General features: G+C 42.6%; 2 protein-coding genes across 4 annotated transcripts in view; one reads left to right on the top strand and one right to left on the bottom strand.

The window, feature by feature from the left end:
- CCDC85A (coiled-coil domain containing 85A) overlaps positions 1–22417 on the top strand; it is a 284415-nt gene that overhangs the window by 14708 nt on the left and 247290 nt on the right. The gene's annotated exons all lie outside the window — the stretch shown is intronic.
- Positions 6363–22417, bottom strand: part of EFEMP1 (EGF containing fibulin extracellular matrix protein 1) — a 45504-nt gene continuing 29449 nt past the window's right edge. For all 3 annotated transcript variants that reach the window (XM_065059380.1, XM_065059379.1, XM_005513152.3), the window contains exons 5-11: positions 18904–19026; positions 15328–15447; positions 12894–13013; positions 11367–11486; positions 9780–9903; positions 9454–9649; positions 6363–7600 (exon numbers count right to left, since the gene is read on the bottom strand). In XM_065059380.1, the coding sequence (XP_064915452.1) occupies positions 7442–7600; positions 9454–9649; positions 9780–9903; positions 11367–11486; positions 12894–13013; positions 15328–15447; positions 18904–19026 (962 nt within the window). In that variant the 3' untranslated portion in view covers positions 6363–7441. The remainder of the gene's footprint in view (positions 7601–9453; positions 9650–9779; positions 9904–11366; positions 11487–12893; positions 13014–15327; positions 15448–18903; positions 19027–22417) is intronic.

Raw genomic sequence — 22417 nt, 5'->3', positions numbered from 1 at the left:
CAAAAGGAAAGAGCTATTGTACTGTCCAGAGATGGAAAACACCCCTGTGGCAATGTCACAGCAGTGGGAGGGTTGAATTCGGAGAGGAGAAGGCTGTGGTGGAGGATGTGTCGGGATGCTGCCCAAAGCCCATGGGAGAGGCAGGTTCAAGATTGGTGAGAGTGGGCTGGGGGTGCTCCAACCCCTCCAAAATGTGCCTTGAGCAGTCCGTGCTCAGACTGAATGTCTTGGAAATGAATAGATTCTTAAAACCAGAATCTGGAAATTTTACAAATGTCTTTTGTGTGTTTGTGTGTTGGTTTTTTTTCTTCCCAAGCTGGTTAGAGCTCATACCATCTTCCACAATATGGGGAAGAGAAAGACATACTAAACTACTGGTCTTAACATTTGAAAATAGCCTGGTTTGGGGGTTTTGGCCAAGGTACAAGCATCAAATTATGTCAAGATGAATAGAACTTAACTGTTAACTTTAAATTAGAAGGTGGTGCCAACAAGCTACTGGCTTAGAGATGTGTTTTAATGATCTTGGTACCTTGCAGGTGGGTTTGAGCGGGATGTTGGTACCAGCTGAACCCTTGTTTCTTTATGTAGCAGCACTGCATGTATCTATCATACACAGGTAACATGTGTGTGCATAATTTTTCAGGAGAGCTTTGTTTTCATTTTTGCCACGATGTGAATGTGTTGCCTCTCTAGCTTTTCTTTATGCTGGTGTGCAAACAGCCATTCTGCAAAGCACAAGTTGAAGCTTCACAACAACATCACTGCAGCTTCCTTTTAATTTTTGCCAGCTCCAGAAATGGAGGAAAAAAATCTTAGACCGAGCAAAGAAACATATTGCTGAAAAATATTTACTTGTGATGGAACTGGGCAGCTTTCAAGCTGGTGTGATGGAAATTGTAACAGCCAGCAATGCCTTGGCTGTATAGCGGGGGGGAAAAGGGTTGTTGGAGAGGAGAGCACTTTACTGGAGATGTTCACTGTATAATTTAGGTCTTCCCTCTTCAGCATACCAGAGCAAAGGCAGAAATTTTCAGACCCCCATTACAGTTTCATGTTACTATTTTGATCCTCGTGATTTGGTTTTTAGTACAAAATCACCGGCCTCGCAGTGAGCGTTTGGCGTGTTGCTTCACGTTTTCCTCTGCCTGCCCACCTTTGCCAGTTTTTAAAGCTCCTGTGAAGCAAACCAGCCCTACTAAATATTGGGGGTAGTCTTTAAACCAACCTGGGTTGCAAAACCACCTGGAACCTGGTTCATTACGGGAGGAGGAAGCTGCAAATGCAAACTTTAGCCTCAGGCTTTGAATCACTTCAAGGGTTGATTCACCCTTGTGATGTAGCATCAAAACGCTCCGTGCAGGCTTCCTCCCTTTTTCTTTTGGGCGTGATTTTCCGTTTTTAGACATTGTGGCATACTGCTGATGGTGGAGCTTCTGGCCAGGGTAACAGCTTCAGAGCTGCTAATAGCCGACTGCAAATGTTTTCCCCTTTGCCCATGGGTGCTGGGGAAGAGCTCCTGCTCAGGACAGCCACATATTTAATGGGTCTTGGGAGGCTTTGTTGTCAATTTGTGCAGTAATTTTTCAGGCTGATCTGAGCTTTAATCCTGCCATAAGAAGGGGTAAGGGGGAGATGGGACCCAAACTGCATTACATGTTTGAGATGCAGTGGATTTATACAACTGTAAACATTCAGCTTTGTTCCCTGCTCCATCTCCAATTATTCCCCATGCTGGATTTGCTTTCTGGAGCTGTGGTTCCCTATGAATGCTCTGTCATAACCATGACACTGTTCTTCTGAGAGGTGGTGGTGAGTTCAGGGGCCTTCACTGCTCGAATAAAGCTGGGACAACTTTTACCCCATGTGTGTCACTTTACATTTATCTCCTTTGGTTTTATTTGGCATTTTTCCTCACTATTTGGAGGCCTTCCCCAGAGGGGGAAAGGCTCTGTTGTCCAGGGGATGCTCACTTTTACCTGAACAATTGGATACCATTACCAAACTCTGCTGTTTCCCCTCTTCTATCCCCTTCTTGATTCGAGGCAGGTCCTTTGATATGGTGCCTGTAAGAACAGCTCTGGCACGGTGGTATTGCCAAATTCCTCCTCCAGGAACAGGAGAGGAACTTTCACTTCATTTTGCTGCCATTGCGTTATTTTCTTTCCCTTGTTCCCCTCTCGTGCGGGTCGCTCTGTGGCCCCACCAGCCCCCCGGGACGTTGCCTCTGCTGTGATTGCAAGAGGCTTGATTTGCTGGTCTGGGCTTTTGCAAGTTGCTCCTTTGGCCTGCCTTGTTTGTTTTTGTGTGTGACCTTCCAGATCTCAGGAACATTTCTATTTTCCTCATTCGTATACAACTTCAGCTTCTCAGAGGATGACTTATTGATTTTAATAATGCCTTTTACCCTGCTGTTTTGGTATGTTGGCTTCCCCTCTGCAGCCCTTACTCTGAGCTTCCAAAATCTGTTTGTTTTCCTAGTTTCCATGCCGCCTGCAAGAATTTTGCTCTTTTGACTTCCCACTTGGGTGTTTGTTGTATATGTTCTGTATAGGAAACATTCCTATATATTGCACATAGATACTCCAGAAACACTCAAACTTCAAGAAGAAAATGTGACCCTCAAGAGGAGGTGCTCAGATGTTTCTGGAGTGGCATCTGCAGGATTTAGACCTCAAGGTGCCTGTGTAACTTTCATGATTGTGGTTTCTGAGTTTAACAGCATAAATATGTTACTTTTGTCAACCCAGCTGGCAGGCTGCTACATTTGAAAGCCTCTCTGTGTGCTTGTTCGGGTGTGTGGATGGGGATAGTGCACGAGTTTTAGTAGATCGTAACTGCAGAGGCTTTATGGGGTGTCTTCTGGGGCAGGGAGAAAAAAAAAATCAATGTTTTATTAAAGCTATGCAATAAAGTGCACTAGAGTGTGTGTTTGCGGGGCAGGAGCTGCTGGAGGGCTCAACTGAGGGCTGCACCTTTTTTTCCCCTCATTTTCAAAGGTCTGAGCTGAAGCAATTTATAGTGGGAGTGTTTCCCCCGTTTGAGTACATATCTACTGTGTGGTTATGTAGAAATTGCAAAAATATTAACATTAAATAGAGATTATCCCAACATATTTCTGGGGGAGAGCAGCAATGCAGGGTGCTGAGGTCCCTTCTGGGACTGTTGGGATTGGGGATCAGAAAGTGAAATAATTTCTCTCAAGCACGAGCAGAAGCAGCGTGTGACAGACCCGCTGTGACTGTGTGTGCAGACCAAACCTGGAGCGCACCTCAGTGCCCAGTTCTGCTCTGCAGGGAGCACTGACGTGGGGCTTGGCCACACAGCCCTAATCCAGCACCAAGGTGTTCTCTGACATACCAGAGAACAAATCTGGGGAAACCTTTCATACTGCTTTGTAATATTCTTCCAACACAACGTTTGCAACTTTTTCTGCTGAGCAAATACACAGAATAAACAGGAGGCTTTTAAAAGAGCTAACTTAAAAAAAACCAAACATCGAATGTACATTATCTATATCAATATGAAATTTGACTGTATTTTTTCCCATGCAAAAATGACAAAAGCTGTTGTACTGTCCTTCAAATTTGCTTTGGCAACTGTAAGCCAGCTCCATTTTATTAAACAGCTCTCTTTCCTCCTAATATATACAGAAATGTTTGCAGTATAAACATCTCAACTAGACATCTGCTTTTCTCCAGATACAACCCACAGTTAACTTTTTGCCCTGTTGCTGTTCACTGGGGCTGATAACTTTTTCTGCTGGCCAGATGAAATCAAATGGGTTTTTGTAGCAGATGCAGCGCGGTTCAGTTTTGCATTACGCAGGTGTTCCCCCAGCTGGGGAGTGTGGAAACGTGCCATTTCGCTGAGATGATGGTGAGGTTTAGAAATGTGAGGGCGTTAAAAATAATTCTTGGTGTTAACAGTGGGCTTTGTCCCTGGTGGGCTCCATATGCTGAACAGCTGACTGGGGCAGCAGCTGTTCTATATTTTAATAGGAGAGTTATAAAGTTAGAAACATGGATGATCATTCAAAACATAAGCAACGCTTTGCAGTCATGGAAACGGGATTCAACAATAAACTTGCATTTGTGAGCCTTCCAAACAAAATAATCCCACTGCACTGTGTTCAGGTGGTCTCAGGGAAGTGAATGAACTTGCGTTTCTATTTCGTCAAGTTCTGTTTACTCAAAGTCCTATTTTTTTTTTACTTGTTTCTGTTTTGTGTTTTTGAGAAGATATTAAACTTTGCATGTGATCCTGATTTAGATTCTTCTCCAACAGTGACAGAGATTTATATGAGAATCTTTCCTGGAGTGTGTTATTGATCGTGCTGGTAGGGTACAGTGAAGGCTGAGCAAACGCTTCATGCTCATATAATTTCTGGGGATTTCAGTGTCCCTTCTAACCCAGGTAGCTATTCAAACTCCTGCTGCGGATTTGCTGCAGCTCCATATCCTTTGCAAGAAGCACACAAAGTTCTGCTTTCCTGGAGAAATGGATGAACCTGCAGGTTTCCCTTCTAACAACACACAGATTTTCTGGCATAGTGCGGAGCACAAAAACTCTTCTTTCTCAGGCTCTGAACTACATTTTCATTTTGATTATGGGCTTCTTTGGGACACCCTCATGCTCAATCACGTACCGCACCCCTATCCAAAACACCAACCACCCCCTTCCAAATTCTATAGTCCCTGGCTCGCTCTGCTCGTGTTTTGGTTTGGAGGGGCTGTTGTTATTTCTGCTCCCGCTTCCACCAAAGTGCTGTGAATCACGTTGTGTGTGCAGAGCAGTGCCCGTGACTGAATTTCGGTCTCAACCAACCTGTAGTAATATAATGGCAGGTGTCTGGATCTGCACTCCTGAGCTGTGTGATGAGCTCTGGCTTGGCTGGTGTGGGTTGTGTCTCATAGGGACCGGAATATTGCAAACAGACGGGGAATGGGGTGGTTGGCAGGACAGTTTGAGCAAAAATAAAATGGGTTAAGCCAGGTGTGTGAGTACAATGTGATGTGGAGGGAGTGGGCTGAATATGGCTCGGGCATGCGTGAGCTGCAACTGCCTCTGGTCACACCGCTGCAGAAGTATAGAGATGCTGTTCTTCTGTACATATAATGATGAATTTTGGGTCGTTGTCGGACAAGCGGAGATTTAAAAGGAAGATTTAAAGTGCTGGTGATGAACCTGGTGTAGATATTGGCAGAGCATGAATGTAGAGTGAATCCTTGAGGCAGAGCATGAATGTAGAGTGAATCCTTGAGGCAGAGCCTGGTGTCCTGTGGATGCTCAGGGCTGAGTTGTGGATTCCAGCAGGGACCAGGCTGGTGATTCACAAGTTCAAGGACTGATGGAGGCAAAACCACTTCATCCCCATCTGGGCACCTATCGAGAGAAAACTGCCCATTTTAAACCCAGAAACAACAATAAAATCAATTGTTTCTTGGAATGGACAGTGCTGAATTACAGGATTTGGGAAGTTGTCAGTGTAAAAGGATTTGTAATGATGATGAATGGGGAGGAATCCCTCTGGGGAGAGGACGGAGCTTCCTACAACCCCAACTCTGTATAATCAGAGGATTTTCACCACGGAAAATGACAATTAAATCCCTCTACAGAGCAACTGGGCTTGTACTGGTGAGCTCGTCTCTGCAGAGGGGGCTGACGGCTGCATGGGGTCTGACCCCCAGCTATGGGGCCCCAGGCGCAGGAAGCGCAGCCCAAAATCAGCTCTGTCTGCCGGCCTGGGCCACAACCATGCGCTCTGACCCTCTTGGCAGATGAACTATTTGTTTAAAGCCACAAATGACTGTCTGAAGGAACAAGTATCGGGGAATGGGGTCCTGCTCTGCAATTTGTCTGAGAGCGGAGGATGTGTCACCCTAAAGCAGAGTGGTTGTGGCCTGTTCTGAGCGATACTCTGGAGCATGTGTTAGCTGTTGTGCCATGTGAGACCCCTGGATGCCAAGTCCTGAGGGTGATCGATATACTAAATAAACATGAATCCTCCACAAGAGGATGTTTTTTTTGTCTATAATGTATGCACTAATTCACAAATATTTTCTATACAAAATTAATTTTAAGTAGAAAAGACGCTCCTTCCTGTAAACCGGCAACTAGCAATGTGTGTATTTTGGGTCTTCCTTCTTTTTTGTTCTTGTGAATGTCAGTAAAACTAAAACTTGGTAGTAGGTTTGTCCTTCTACAAAGGAATCCTGTTTTCAGTTCTCCATGAGCTAATACTGTAGGGACTGAGATCTGGGTCATTCTGACTCTGCAGAACTTGGTGGGGCTTTGACTCCCACACTAGTGGACAATTCAGCCCTCAATGTGGCCAAGAAATTACCTCGAAAAACAGTAAGGACACTATGGTAAGAGATCTTTATTAAAAATTTTGTACATCAAAGGATTAATGACTACATTTTAAACAAGAAATAAGATTTTACATATTACAAAAGATGTTATTAGTTCTTGAATTTGAAACAAATTTTATGAACACTGTACATGATACATCCGAGTTGTAAGAGCAGGAATAGGGACCGAGTGCCTGAAAACATGATATAACTTAATACGTAACTGCACTCAATTCTTAGTATAAAACATAATATTTCTGGAGAAAAACCATGTTAACTGCTGTCTGAAAATGCTGTAGCCTTCTAACCAGTAACTGCCAACAGTGTTCTCAGGAGTGAGCGTGGACACGTGTGCCCAGCGTGGTGATTTTCCATTTGGAGTTTCTTTCATTGTTGGAGAATTTTCTTGCTACGGTCTATTTTTCCTGGAGAGAGCAGAATGTTATTCCACGGGATGGTTAACACAATCTGCATATAAAAACCCAATGCAAAACGTTTCTCACAATGTAGCTTTACCTCCAACCCAGATTAGAAAAACCAACTGGGATAGCACATAAATGTCTACAGAAATAGATTTTTATTGACTGCTATCTTTTGTTACAAAGTAGTTAAAAAGAAGAAATACATTTTAGCTTATCACATAACCGTTACTTTGTGTATCATTCATACTATATCATTTTTTTTCTTTTTGAGATTGCCAGTGTAGCTGCATTAGAATTTAAAGTAAAAACAACGCGGAAGATCACCTTTTAGTTGCATGACCTATTTGGCTAGGAAGGGTGTGTGAGGTTTTACAGGATAGTATGAACATACAGTTCTCATACAAGAGCACGTAGTATGTATCTAGTCCAAGAAAGGTAATAAAAAAGATTTAAATCTTTATACAGAAAGTGACAATGCCCATGTTATACTATGGAACACATCTACTAATTTTGAATTACAGGTGTAATGTGTGGAGTAAAGATATCAACTTACTAAACAAATCTTAAAAAAAAAAGAGCAAAATCTATAAATAAAATAGTAAGTGCTTTCTTTAAGATAATATTCTTTGGCTGCTTTAAGTGCCAGTGAAGGGTTATTGCAAACCACTAAAATGCGTAAGGTCCCACTATTATTGTTAATCTCAACACCGAGCTTGTACGATAATTCAAGCTGTTGACTGTGAGCATCTCCAGATCCACGATGTGTTCTCTTGGTCCCGATAGCGATTTCACCAGCACAAGCATCGCACTTACGGCGCTTGTTTGCTGAAAGAACAACAAAAACGTTTCAGTCGGTCAAATCTTAAACCAATTCCCTCGTTGTGTCAAGAGAGTGCTTGTGTGTTACTATGCTGTAAAAACGCCCCGTCTCAGCAGAGATACACAATGCAAGTATTATTTTAACGCTTTTACGTGGCCATGACTAATCTCACACCTGGCTTTGCCGCGGGGAAAACTATACCTGACTGAGGCTCAGAGGAATAAACTGTGCTGCAAAATCTGTTCCTGGTTATGCTGACTCTCCTAAAGGATGTGAAAAGTGGTAATCTCTCCCAGGATGGTCTTTGTTTTTATCCCCATCTATCAGCTTCTAAAATATACGAAGAAAAAAGAAACCGAGAGAGAACTAATGTCTTTAACAGTGATGTAGCTTGCTCAGCGGAGGGAAACGAAGTCTGTTTCGTGGCTCACATGTCAGAAGAAGTCGTGCTCCCCTTGTAAACACGGGGGATTTTTGCAGCTGGGGTGCCTGTTGCCATCCCCATCTCGCGCTGCTCCGCTGCTGGTTTGTACAACAGCCTCCTCATCTACAGATAACAATAAAAGGCTCAGCTGCACCTCTCCCTTCACCTACTACAAATAATTTCTCACCGTGCAGATGAATCCAAGCCATCTGCTGTATGTGAGGCCCAGCTCGGAGCTTCACTAAAACAATAGGAATAACTCCTGAGGAAGCCTCTGTTTACCGCTGTCCCTTGGCAGGAATAAACACGCGCTTCCTTATTTAAGGCCTGCGACTTCTTGGTGGTGGCAACAGAAGATTGGGACTGTTAGTCTAAAAAAGGCCAGTCCGGAGGCCAGACTGGGCTCTGACCCAAACTAGAGCTGGAGTGAGCCTGTTCTTTTTTTAAGCAAATAACTGTTTGTACCTTGGGGGTAGGTGTGGACTTTTGATGTGTAATAAATGCAGGGAAAAGCACTGGATTATGGGATATACCAGAGCAAGTGAGATACGGATGAGCAGTTCCATGTTCCCATCTTGGGGAAACATGGTGTAAACAGGCAATACCACTTTTTGGTACGTGTTTTGGGTGTACTATCAAACCCCCTCATCTTCAGACTTGAAGACAAAACCCTTCCAATTAATATATTTCTGACTGAAGCTTTTTGTACTGATTCTGTTTTACAGAATCAGAAACAGTTATTTGCTTGAGTGTAAAGCCACCCACGAAGCAAAAAAGGATTTCCCAGGAATTTGTAATTAAAGTGTCCAAGAAAATCAGATTTCTTAAAAAAATCTTAAACAGATGTTGTAGACACTTTCATCCATGTTTATCTACTTGAATGTGTGATACCAACAGGAAATACTGCTATCCTAAGTCCTTTGAGCTTTCATGGTTTGCTGAAATGGGAAAAGAAAGACTTACGTTTGTCTCAACACAAAACCTTTAAGCTGGCCTGAACTGAGGGCTTTAGAAATCAGTGCCCAATCCCAAGCTATTTTTGATTTATTTACTTTTTTTCCAAAAAAATAGAAATTTAAAGTAATAGTACAAGAATCTTCTCCTAAATATTAATACATATATATGGAGTGTTGGTAGAGAGAGCAAAAAAGCATAGAGGCATCTCATTTGAACTTGACATGGGTGTCACAGGATTGCTAAACATTCCTGATGGTTATTAGTGATTCAAAATAAACAGATTGGTTCTCAGCATAGAGTTTTCAGGCAGAAAAGTAAAAGGCTCTTTAAATTCTGGAAATCAAAGCACATTTAAGAAGGAAGCACCACAAAGTTGATAAACTTTGGGATGCTGTGATGCGCTCACGAGGACATTCACTGGGTTTGTGGTGGCAAGGGACTCCAAGGCCTTGGTGGCACCAGTGCTTCAATACTCACTCTCAGGTAAAACTCTCCGTTCTCGTTTCCAGACTTGATCCGGAATGTGTTGATGGTATTAGGGTAAATAGTGGTTGCCTGAATCTGGAAGATGTCAGAGGGCACCGTTCTGTCGGAGCGGATGCTCATGTACTTGTGCACCACAGAGTAAGGCAGCTCTCGGCAGATGGCGTTGGACACGGGGCAGACGCAGCGGCTGCAAAACAAAAACGGATGGAACCCTCATGGTTGCAAACAAACACGGTATTTGCTTTCTGTTCTATTTGATCATTTTGTTGAGGATGATCCTGAGTAAAAAAAATCCAAAACACTAATATTTCTCTTACTTCTCAGATGTAAGGACATAGGGCTCTTGACAAGGATTTCTTGGGTAACAACGAAATCCTCCGTGGTAATTCCAGCAAATTTCATCCTCTCGGCATTCATTAGTGGTCTCGCACTCATTTATGTCTAGGAGGAAGGAACAGGGAGTGTGTCAAAGCAGATATTTGCTACAAAGGCACAATGTCTTCAAAACAACAACCAAAAAAAAGCCACCTGTTTGTTGAAACCCAACAGGTTTCCGTGTTCTTCTCTATCTGCTTCTTCTTCAGCCTGGCTATAAAGGACTTCTTGGTGCAGAAATGGAATAAACTTGTTTATCAAGTGGTAATTAAGCCTGAACACTTTTCTTTGTTGACTGAAGAAACACATTAATCATACTATACGTAACACAACCGTAGCCATACTGTAAAGTTCCTAATTAGTAAAGAATGAATGTGTAGTAGAAGATATCTTGTAGACAGAGGAAAGACTTTTGAGGGAGAACTGTGATTTTTCTGCCCTTCGCAGGTTCTCATTTTTACTTGCCCGTGTTTCATAGCCTAACTAAAAGGCTTAATTAATGGTGACACTTAAACTAAAATAGCTTTGAAAGAAATAACGAAAACTGGTTTATTTTTGTGCAAAGTAGAGCTTTCTTCTTTATTTTCTCTGGGAAAATAACCATGAATAGAGGTGGGGACTGTCAGACTTGCACTGTATTAATGCTCTGTTATCCTGTCAGTGCCAGCACCCAACTACTGTCTACCTGTACAGTCTCCCAAAATAGTCACAGAAAGGGTTTATTCAGTTATAATCTCTGGGAAGGCACAAACAGATCCTTAGCTGGGCAAACTGCCCACCCCAAAATGTTCAGAACGCTATCCTTAAGGGAAGGCAATTTGAACTTTATAAAAATATTAATAAACAATTTCAGTGATTTCCTTGTCCCTTTCTGCCAATAATTAGTACACTATTTATTTCTAAAAATAACGACTGTTAAACTGGGTTCTGTATTACAGAAGCCATGGTTCTTGCTCTTAATATGATGTTGGGCAGTATTCTGTAAAAAGATGCAAAGAGACATTTAGCACCACTGAAGAGAAAAACACAAACTGTAAAACTCTGGCATTTGGTGGCACTTGACCAGAATATTTATTTGCTAAACACAAATGATATAAGCTGCTCAAGTCTTGCATTTTTCTCCTGTTATCAGAAGAAACAGATCTTTCATTTCTACTCTGCCTGGATTTAGGGACCTCCATCAATAAAAGATGCTATAAAGCCATGTGCAGTGTCTGGAACAAATGGCCTGATTTTTATTTTCAGAGATATTTATCTCTGAAAGTTACTCATTGCCTGGACATCCAAGACAAGTTGTACTTGGTTGCAAAAGCCGAAATTTTGTTCTAGGAATCTGAAGGATTTAGAGTTTGAGCTGAAGGATTCAAATAAAAAGAATTAATAGAAGATATGCAATTAATCATCAAATGCTTTATCAACGTATCTTTTGCTAACATAATGAAACATAATGTAATTAAAGATAAACATTTAGATAGCAAGCACTCTAAATGGTGTTATTAATGCTGGGATATTGAGACGAGGGCACTTACCTTGACATGTTCTGCCTCCTACAACCTGGTATCCTTCAGGGCACACACACGAGAACTTCCCTGGTTCGTTGACACACTGATACTGACATATATAGCTTGAGGTTCTGCATTCATCCGTGTCTGCGAGAACAAAAGAGCTTAAAGTGACTGTGGTTTAACATCAGAACTAAATATAATAGCTAAATGTGGGTTCTGACAGGGAGAAAATGAATTCTGTCTAAGGAGTAAGTTATCAGAAATCTGAAATGTACTGCTTAAGGCCTCGAAGTTGCAAACAAAAGGGCTGGTTCTACTTGTTTTTTATCTTGCAAAAAGAGGATTTCTTTGGATTTGAGAAAGCAGAAGCTAAATTAGATTTCAGAACAGGCTTGGGAAAATAACTCCCGAAAGAATTTATACTTGTAGTATTCCAAAATGTGATTACTTTCACAAAAACACAGATGTGAGATTAGTTAGGAAGGCAAAAGTATCGCCTTTGTACTTGTGCCCTGCGCTAATGGAGCTGCTCTTTGGGAACGAAGGTCTCCGTTTGGTCTTCAAATAAGTGTATCCCATTCTCTTTTGCTTTTTTATTCTTGTGCAACCATCAGTCCCTTGCCAGAGAAGTGCGGCGTGAAACAGAATTTATCAGTACGTGCCATTAACTGGAAATTAAAGGAAACCTATCAAAGCTAAACATTTTCGGAAAAGAGCAGAACTCCCTCCTGCTCCCTCTGAGGTCTGAGCCCCGGTCTTGGTTTGGGATCGGGGTGTCCTGGGAGGCTGCAGATTTGCTGCAGATTTGCTGCTCCCTGTTCCGTTCGCTCGTGAGTAGGAGCAGCTTAAGGAAGTTGGAGCGGGAGCGTCTGTAACAGCTCTGCTGGCTCGGGGAGGAGGGCAGTGGTGAACCAAAACGAGCTCTTTGGCTGCAAGGCTGGTAGGAAGGACATGGGCTTAGGGGTGAGATCATCGGGTGTCCAAAAGGAGATTAGAGCCCCCCTGTGAAGACTCTGGCAGGGCAAATAAAGTGGTGATTGTCTGATCATCAGGAGTTGAGCTGTTTGTGTACACAAGAGCCACCTCAAAAGCATAATTGTCACTTCCTTCCAATCAAAAATTTTGAGGTTTTTGCTTTCAGAGGAGCCCAACAACACACAAAATTGCACTTGTTTTTTTGGTTTGCTTTCCTTTCCAATCCATTTAATGGTCATCAGCGTTAGACCACACACAATTCGAGTGAGTTTGTGAAACAAGTATTCAGAAGCCTTATGCTTCCCAGCTGCGATCTGAACTGCAGTGATGTCTGCCCTGTTTTGCACTTACTGTTGGACACCCGTATCCGCATGCACCTGAATGCAGCTGCACCTACTAAGGTCTGCATTAGCAAACACATTTGCAACATTAAAAATCAATGTCTTAAGGGTTTTGGCTACTAATTGCACCCCCAGCGTGGCTCCACCTGAATGGTATCCCTTAGTTCACATAAAGACTTCTGGTAAAATAGTTTTTTAACAAAATTGCTCATCCAAGACAAAGAAACTTTCTTACCTTCACAGTTGATTCTGTCACTGCTCAACTCAAATCCTGGATTGCACTGACAGATGAAAGAACCCAGGATATTGTAACACTGTTGTGCACACGGGTTATTGGCATCACACTCGTTTATGTCTGAAAGGAAAAATTACCGATCTTTATCTTGTGTAGCTGGTAATTAGACTGATTAAGTGGATGAGTCCTTAGTCTGGGTCTATTGCTTAGCAGAAGCTCAGTTGACTCTATCAATATAGATCTGCAGTCTTGGAACAACGTCAGAGCTGTGCTTTACACTCCATGTAGAAAGAGTGTTTTTTCCAGGAATGAGAGTTATTCTAATGTGTGATGAACTCTTCCAAAAATGTTTAGTGTGGCTATTAAACTCCACATTCCAGCATCTTTTTTCAGGTATGAAATGCCAAGTCTCTATAAATAATTGATATAAGGAACATACTGATAAGACCTCTCAGCATGCAGCGGTTAAGATTTATTTGAGCTATTTATTACCGTTAAAATTTGTTCTTTAAATTCCATTACAATTATAACATGAGCCTTTGAGGCCAGTGGAGTTTTGCAATGCTCCAAGGCCTAAACCATATTGGGGGAAGGTATGTAGGTTTTTTTCCATGATGTGCCCATCCTAAGAACATATGTGAGAACGCCGTGGTATGAGAAGAGAAGCAATCTTTAATGGGAAGTTTATTTAATTGCAATCACCTCTGGAATCTGTAACACTTGTTTTTCATGGGCTGTTGACTGGCTGCTGCTCACTCTGTAAATGTTAGTGTATTTTTCCTTGTATTAATCCCCTGTATGTTGTCCATTCGTATGTCTTTAACAGATATAACCATTTGTACCGAGCTGCATTTGGAAAAAAATCTTGAGTTCATGGCTTTTGCAAATGCTTATAAATGTCAGCAGCACTCAGACATTTACAGATACAACTAAAAACTGACAAAGATGATGAAGATCAGGCATTCACAAAAAATAAACCAATGAGGAGGCTGTTAATTTTACACATGATGGACCTCATAGTCCTGAAAATGAATGGTAATAGGGGAAAACTGATTACAAAGTTTTTTTTCTTCCTCCTTTTAGTTGATTCCTGGCAAGAGCGCAAAGACTGTACATCATGACAATGCTACCAGAAGGAATAAATAAGCTAGCCAAAGCCATAATTCTCTTTGTTTGCCTTCCAAGAAGTATTGACCCACTTTCAATATATGCAAAAGTTGTAAGACAAATGCAAGCGGTACAGCTGTCAAGTAGCGCTTCTGCCAGATGACTCCTGCAGATGTGAGAGTCTGTCTGGAGGCAGCGACCGTTCAGTTACGCATTTTCTTCTGAAGATTTCCATCACCTTTCCTGGTGGGAGTGTGGCTGTCCAGGCCGGGACACCAGCAATCAGGGGAGGGTGAAGCACCTGGCAAACTTGGACCTGCCACACGGATTTGTGAGCGTAACTGAAAGAAAACACCTTGCATTTGAGCTCTGGAAAGGGTCAAATAAGCAACAGCTCAACACCTGGTTATGTTGTGCCCATGTGCAATTTTTTATCCTATCCTTTGGTGGAAAACAGGAAATTCCTCCCTCACTTCAGTGTTATGCAGTGTGCCAGGGTACGTGAGAAAATACGGCGATGTTTGGAGTCGGGGGAGAAGCTGGAAAACCCAGATTGATTTTTATATATTTAAAAATATGTATAAAATATAGATTATACATAGGTTACATCCATCAAGTACTTCTGACCATCTCCATCATCAACCTTTTATGGCCATTCTCTCTGCACTTCAGCAGTTACCTTTTTATTATTACTTTATCCAGTTCCTCTAGAACAGAGCCTATGATTTCAAGCTTAACAGCAGTCTTTAAGTTTTACTGCAAGGACTCCCTTAGTGTTTTACTTTTGAAGGGAGAATCACTTCTGAAAGGTCACTGTTCCTTAGTGGTCCTCATTCTCATTTTTAACATTATTTTCTGGATATTAAAATGCGACACTCTTAGATACTTTCATCACTAAGTTTATCATGTACTGAGGATAATTACACTGAACTGCAGAGGAATAGTCTTGCTTCCCCTGGTTCCCAGTTCCAGCCTTTGTGTTGCATGAACTGGGAATAATAGCATGAAAGCCAATGACAATGCAAAGCGATCCACCAGAATGGAAAGAATAATTAGATCTAAGATTAAATAATGAATATAAACCTCCAGAGTTCCAGCTGCCAAACTAGATGCTCCTCAGAAACCTGCTGCACCAAGGCAATAACAGGTTTCCTCTAACCCTCCTGCACTTCAGATCGCTTGCAGGAGAGCCGCTCAATGTAGCACCTGTTACAACTCCTTAGTTGGCATTTATTCCCTTTAGGCTGGGATGAAGACACTGCTATTTCAGCTGGGGCACGTCCTGAGTCTCTCCATGGGGTGTGCGAGTCCCTGCAGAGGTTCTTACCTACGCAGGTGTGGTTGTTGGATGCCAGCTGGAAGCCCGCGTTGCACTGGCAGTAGTAGGAGCCGGGCGTGTTGACGCAGCGGTGGTGGCAGTACGGGGGCAGTGTGCATTCGTCCACGTCTGAGTTGGCAAAACACACAAATTAGTTCAAACGGAATCACGGCAGCGCACTCTTGCTGTCTTGTGTCCAAAGACACTGTGAAGTTAATTGCACTTGATTAAATGCGGAGGGGGAAAAGGTGATGTGAGCTACGTACTGCTTCTATGGATATTAATGGGAATACTATTTTACTTTAACTTCTGTACAAATCTGTTTCATGCTGATTGCCTTCCAGCCTCTGACATCACTAGACATTCAGAATTTATTTTTTATTCAGTTCCACACACTGCTTAGCTGTGTTTATTTTGCACAGGTAAAACCAAGAATGTTTTGTTCTGCTTTTCAACCAAGATTACTCATGATGCAAACATAACGCTGACCAATGCAGCGAATGGAGCTTGTAGCTCGTTTTTCCCAAAAACTAGCACGTGGTGTGCTTAGCATACACTACATCTTTTCAGCTCCGTTAGGAAGGGTCCAAATTTTCTGTGTAAGTACAGTGAGGACAGATGATTAATGGCATTCAAACAGGTGGCTGTGCTTCTGCAGGGACCCCCCGAAAGCGGCTGGGGGTCGCGGGGCTGCTGTCACTGCCCTTCTCTCCTGCAGCCCTTGCCATGCAGCAGCACTGGCACCTCCTGCCCTGCTCGGCCTGGCTGAAGCTGGTGCTGTCCCGGGCAGGATTAACTCTCCGCGCAGCCTGGCCCCTGTTTGCAGGTGGAGCAGGCTGCGCCGTTCCAAGTTTCGGCATTCCTCCTGTGCATCGGAGCAAGCTTTGCACCTGCGAACCATACAAAATGTACCCCAGCCCCTTCTGTTACCTCCCTGCATTTTAAAAGGTTTTCTTGCATTCTGGAGGAGATACTGCCTCTGCCTGAAAAACATTTCTTTTTTATTATGCCACAGTGCTGGTTGTGCATGTATGTGCAGCAAACGTCTTTAGGAGAAATCCGTGCCGTGTCATGTACGCGTACACAAAGTGAGATTTCAAAGGCTCAGTGCTCACACAAATAAGACCAGTTTTCACTGGAACAAAGAAAGGCACTTCCCATATCCATGCCAGATCTTGAGTTTCCTACCTCCAGCTGTTTCCACCATAGATGTGTTTAAAAAGAGGCCAAGGCTTTTTTTTTTTTTTTTTTAAATAATGAGGAAAAGTGTTTGTTTTAATATCAAGTGAAAAAATAATCTTGAGAAGTTAACCCTTTCTTTGTCAAATTTGCAGTCACTGTTTGGGGCTGAACTTAGAAGTGGAGTGTTTTGGACGGTTCTGAATGAAAAGGCTTACGCTGGAAAATTCCTGGCTATCCGTACGGTAGCGATTGCTGCTGGAACTCTTTTTTTGCAGAGAGAAATTCAGAAGTAGAAATGGAATAAATTAGGAGACACAGTAGATCTTTTCCAGGACTAAGCTCTTACAAATTGCTGTTTAAAGACCTGATTATACAATATAGACATAGCTTTGTGTAGGCACCGCATTTATGCACAGAAATGCTTCCAGGATCTGACTCTAATTCAGTGGGAGCTTTCCTTGCGGGATTAGGCACATCAGCTCCATGCAAATCTCAGGGCTAAGCATCATCTAAATAATTCGGCCAAATCTTCTGTTTGAAGTGGTGCTGGCAAACAATTCATTCTATCTGCGGTCTCTTTTGGTCTGGAAAGACTAATTTTGCAACATGTGAACAAGCAAATTTAAAAAAAAAATCTTAAAAAAAGACAGAAATGAGTGAATTTAGATTTAAATCAATCAATTGTTAGAAATGAGTCCTTTTCTCCCTCTACCTTGAAGCCAAAATAGTCTGGAAAAATTTCTTTCAAATTTGCGAAACATTTCCGCCCATATGGAGAACTCTATCAAGATCTGGCCCCAAGAACATTTTCTGGCTAAGTGGTTACAAAATCCCCAAAGACGGGCTTTATTCTGAAATGCTGACAGGACGAAGTGTAGGGATGTACTTATAATTTAGGTCAGTGTGTAATATGTAACACAGGTGTTATTCTTGGTTTTGACCTAAATAGGAGAGGGAAAACTTCACTTTCCAGACATGTTCACGTAGAGATTTAGGGGCTTAAATGTATTCCCATGTAGATATAAGGGTGTTTCCTTCTGCTGCTTTTCTTTTGAGTGCTGTAAATGTGTCCTGCAAGACTTTCAGGTAGTACCATAGGTCCTGACATTGAGTGCTATTGCACAGCAGTAATATACTTTGCCTGCTCTAAAACCCAATCTAGATTTAAAAAACATAAAAATCAATGACCTGTCAAAACTATTCCACCTACATTCCAAACGACTCATCCCACTCTTGCACAGAGAACTGAGAAACAGAAAATACATCTGTGTTTATATTCACTTGTCAGTTCAGGGCCTGATCAACATCTTTTGGGAAAGAGGGAAGAAGTTTTGGGTTGATTTCTACAGCCTTGGCTCAGCACCCTGAAGAGCGAACCATGCCCAGAAATGTAAGTTAGTCTAGGTGTGTACCCAAATAGCCCCAGTTTCCTTCCTGCAGCTCTCGGTAGGCGCCGACTACCAATCACCTTTGCAAGGCTTTTGCAAGAGATTAAAAATGACAAAAATTCTTAAACAGATCGCTCATACCAAACGCTTCTCTCCCACGCTGCATAAAACCCATTGTGTGTCTTACTCAAGACCACCCCTTACACCACCAGCTCATGATGTGTATATTTGATTCTCTTGTTTCATAGTAGTTTTTATTCTCTCTGACAAAGCTAAGGCTTAAGGCTGGAGTGCCTATAAAAGCAATTCATCCGTTGAAATCCTGATTGACGAGGTGTTAAATAAAGGCAGCAGGAGGGCTGCAGGAACAGAGAAATGGCACTTCTGCGTAACACCCCCACTGAGGATGGAGCAGGAAAGATGCAGCGTTTACGCTGCACTTGGATTTAATTTAATGCTGTACTTGTATAGGTCCCAAGGGTGCTGATAGTTTATCTTGGCACAAAGTAGAAAGTGTGGCGGTTTGTACGTTGCAAATCTCGTATACCTGCATTCAGAGTTTCCATCTCCCTCACTGGTGCTCGTAAAACTGAGAACTGAAGCAGAGTGTGCAGGGGGGCTCTGCAGAGCCGGGCTTAGGGCTGCGTGAAGGCAGAGCTTTGTCCTGCAGCTCTGGGTCAGCTCTCGCTGAGGTCAGTGGAAAGACTCGCTGTAGTCTGCTGCTACAGTAGATGTATGACTGGATCTGGGACATTGGGCAACACCCCAACACAAACAGTAAACACAATGGTAACTATTAGGAAAATTAATCTTGTGAAGTTCAACGCCAAGTGTTGATTATACATAAAACAGTTTCTAGTTCCATGGTTTAGCGATAAATTATTGTGATGAAGCGATGATTCCTTTGCATTTCAAAGTGATACAGCTATTTTACAGTACACATACCTATACACTTTATAATCAATACAAAGATTGCAGCTGATAATGAAAGAAAATAGTCTAGAAGGACACTTACCCACGCATTGGTCCCCCCGTTTCTGATAGCCTGGAGGACACTGGCAGCTGAAGGACCCTCTTAAATTCACACATACTTGGTCGGCTCTACAATTATGGGCTCCAGTTGCACATTCATCTATATCTTTATTAAAAAAAAAAGCAAATGTAGTATTAGTCATAAAGTTTGCTTAAATATGTAGCCCATTGAAATGCTTTCCCCATCTTCAAGCCACTTATAGGTAAAGGCAGCAAAGTCCATATACTCCAAAGATATCACCTCAACGCTTATTCCATTTGCAGGACATAAAATGTTATCAGAACTCTCGCAGCTTTTAATTCTGATATACTACACTTGGAAATATTTTCAGATATGGTTATTTTCAACAGATACTTTATTTGTTAAATACCATTAATGCTTTGTGCTTATCACTAAATATTTCTGTCAACTTCTTGAAACTTTGTCCTATTTTTATCATATTTTAATAATTTGACTTTTCTTCCCTCCATGCTGGTTGGTTGTTTCATGCTGAATTACTCTGGAAGATTTCAGCAAACATAGTTCAGCCCTCTCTGAAGAAGGAGATGAGTTAGAAACATGTTTTGCTACCACTAGGAAGCCTCTGGTGATCTCTTTTGCACGGTTCCTATGAACAGGGACTGGGAACGTGGTCGGTGGTGGCCTTCCCATCAGGAAGAGATCTGCCTCTTGTCATTCCCATGGAAATTCCCCTAATTCGGTCAATCTGTTAAAGCCATAGAAACAGTTTCTGTATGCTTGGATTTGAACAGCACAGCTAAAAATGCAAAGACTAGACAGATACTCTTCAGGGTAATTCAGGCAGCTTTTAGTTCGCACTAAATGCAAGTTTATACAAGTATAAACCAAACATTTTGATTTTTGCCTATTCATTATAACTGCTGGAGGTACTTAATGATAATTAAACTGCATGTGCTGACAAATAGGTTGCTTAAAATGGAATTACAATTTGCTTTCTCATCTGAACATCCAAAATGCTGGAGAGCTTTTAATTGTAACCTGACACAGTACAGTGAAAGGGCTTTTTAATTTTGGCGTTGTACACAATTTGGAGACTTGAGGCTGAATAAACAAATTCCTTAAAACTTATGATCTCTAGTTTACAAATCTCAGCTGACCTCTCTATTTGTATAGGCACTGGGGACGTTAGAACATCACCAGTGGCAGATTCTGGGTGGTGCTTTGGAAAAAATGATGGATTCTTTCTCATAGCAAATGAAAACAATTTCGACCACAAGATTCAAGAAAAAAATAAACCATCAACAGTTTGAATTAATTCTCAATGTTTGCCCTTTCCCCAAACGTCCAAATATTTTACATCTCTCTTCTCTTTATCTGACAGGCTAAGAAGCAGTCCTTTGACGTGAGGCTGCTCTCTGCATTCCTGCACAGTGTCGGCCCCGAGGCTGCCGTGTCGGTGCAGGACGTGCTGACGGCGTCGCTCTGTCCTCGCGGCTGAAAAGCGCATTCTCAGGTGTAAAGGCTTTCGGGGACCGGAGCCGGCTGGCTCGTACCAGCCCGACACATCGTTAACCGCGGGAGCCAGAGCACGGCCCAGCTCACAGCGAGTCTTGCAGAGACTTCGCCCGGCTTCGCGTGCACTGCTGCTTTCTACAAAAGCTGAAAAGGGGGCTCTAGTTCTCATGCAGCTCAAGTCCTTTTCCTTGCAGAGTAAACTGGAACAAAGGCTTTATTTGCTCTTTAGGAACTTCATACATGAGTAACCGCAACATGAGTTACCTTTTTAGATGGATTAGTTAAAACGCCATTTGTATCCATGGCTTGATTTCTGTTTAGCTTAATTTCTATGGAATAAGCAGCTACTCCAGCTAAAATGAAGCAGACTGGTCTGACTTATGCACTCAGGGTCTTTGATTTTTTCTCAATGGTAAGTTCTGTTTGAAAGAAGAACAATTATTCCCAAGTAGTGTTTGACTGCTAGCTGCCTCCTCTCTTGGAAACTCTTGGAGGATTTGATGTTGTGGCCACACAAATCTGTGTTTAGAAGAACAACTTTTTCTTGAGACTTGTTTCAAGGAGTCCTTTAGAGCTTTCCTAAGCTTACTGCAGTTGGGATCCCAACCTGGCTTGCATATTAACTGTGACTGCATGTCCTGTCTGGCTGCTACATGGCAGGAAAATGCATCTTGGTATGTGGCGTACTGTGGGTGGACTTAAGGAGAGCTCTGTCAGTGGTGTCACTGCGTCTTCATGGTGCTTTTTGCTATTTCAGCTGGTTTTCCTGGATGGCTTTTGTTGAGATGCGAGTCCCTAGGCAGGCCAGAGGAAGGCTGATGGCCTGAAGATCATGTTTAAGTACTTCAAGGAAAACATTGTGGGAGGAGAAAAACAGGCAGCTAGAAAGGTTTCCGTGCTGCAACACTCGGTTCTGCAATCTCTAGTATTGCAATAATTACAGCTATGTCTACTGTTGTGACTGATACAAGGGTGATGAAGTGAGGGGAAGATTTCAGTGCGGAAAGTGGTGCCAAATGTGAATTGTATTGGTGTGATACCAGAAGCAGCCCAGCCCTCGTGGAGTGTGGAAAGGAGCACTGGTGGATTTTGCAATGTGATGCCGCTGCACAGATCTCTCTATCTGTGCCTTTGGTGCGTGAGGCCCAGACTGAAGTCTTCAGCTTCTTGGCACTCGATGTGACCTGAATCATCCTCCATTAGAGAAACAGTCTTTTTTCTAACTGTCCTGAGAGTTACTAGAGCGCTAGAGGAGTGGAAGTTGCAGGAAGGAGCAACGTCGATGCTGGAGGTCTCCTCGGGATGAGGCACATCAGCTCCACTTTTCTCTGGGGTGACAGAGGGGTAGTTATCTACTAATACACACACGTACGTGCCTCTCTCATACAAAACAGCATAATCTTACACTGGGGGTGCCAATATTGATCTGGGACTCCCACTTATGTGTTCACGGCTCTTGACTGGGTAGACTGTCTGCAATTGTTTGGGGTCTGACTGATCCGAAGCTTCCAGCTTGTTTTCTCAGTTATGTCCCTTCTGTATGGAAATCAGTAACTCCCAGGTCTTCATTCCCTTATTCTAAGAACTTCTTTTTCCCGTTTACATCGAACTTTTCCAATCCATTAGATGCCTAGCTTGTTTATTGTAACTTGCACGGTGCCCTCTGGTTCTGTGGCAGTGACCTGGAAGCTGCATCAATTCCTGCTGTTGGTCTGTATCGGGCGCAGTGATATTAGGATGAGAGGGTGGTTATGCGAAGCCTGTGATTTTCCTTAAGTCCTTCCATCTCATTCCATTTGATCTTTCTTGACAAAATCCCTGGACTTAAGTGTGACCGGTAAATTAGGATATCTGGAATCCAAACTTTTGGTTCCTGACTATTACAGCCAGCCCTGCCCAGAGGGATGTGGCATCCATGGGGACAGCAAGCTGGGGCTGGGCTGTGACAAACTCCTGCAGGAACATGACCCAGCGCACCAGCTCGAACCCTAAGAGCAAGATACATTTGTCTGACCTTCCC

The sequence above is a fragment of the Columba livia genome, chromosome 3 (genome assembly GCF_036013475.1).
Source record: "Columba livia isolate bColLiv1 breed racing homer chromosome 3, bColLiv1.pat.W.v2, whole genome shotgun sequence".
NCBI lineage: Eukaryota > Metazoa > Chordata > Aves > Columbiformes > Columbidae > Columba > Columba livia.
Note: the sequence above shows the minus strand (reverse complement) of the source record. Positions and strands in the feature narration are given on the sequence as shown.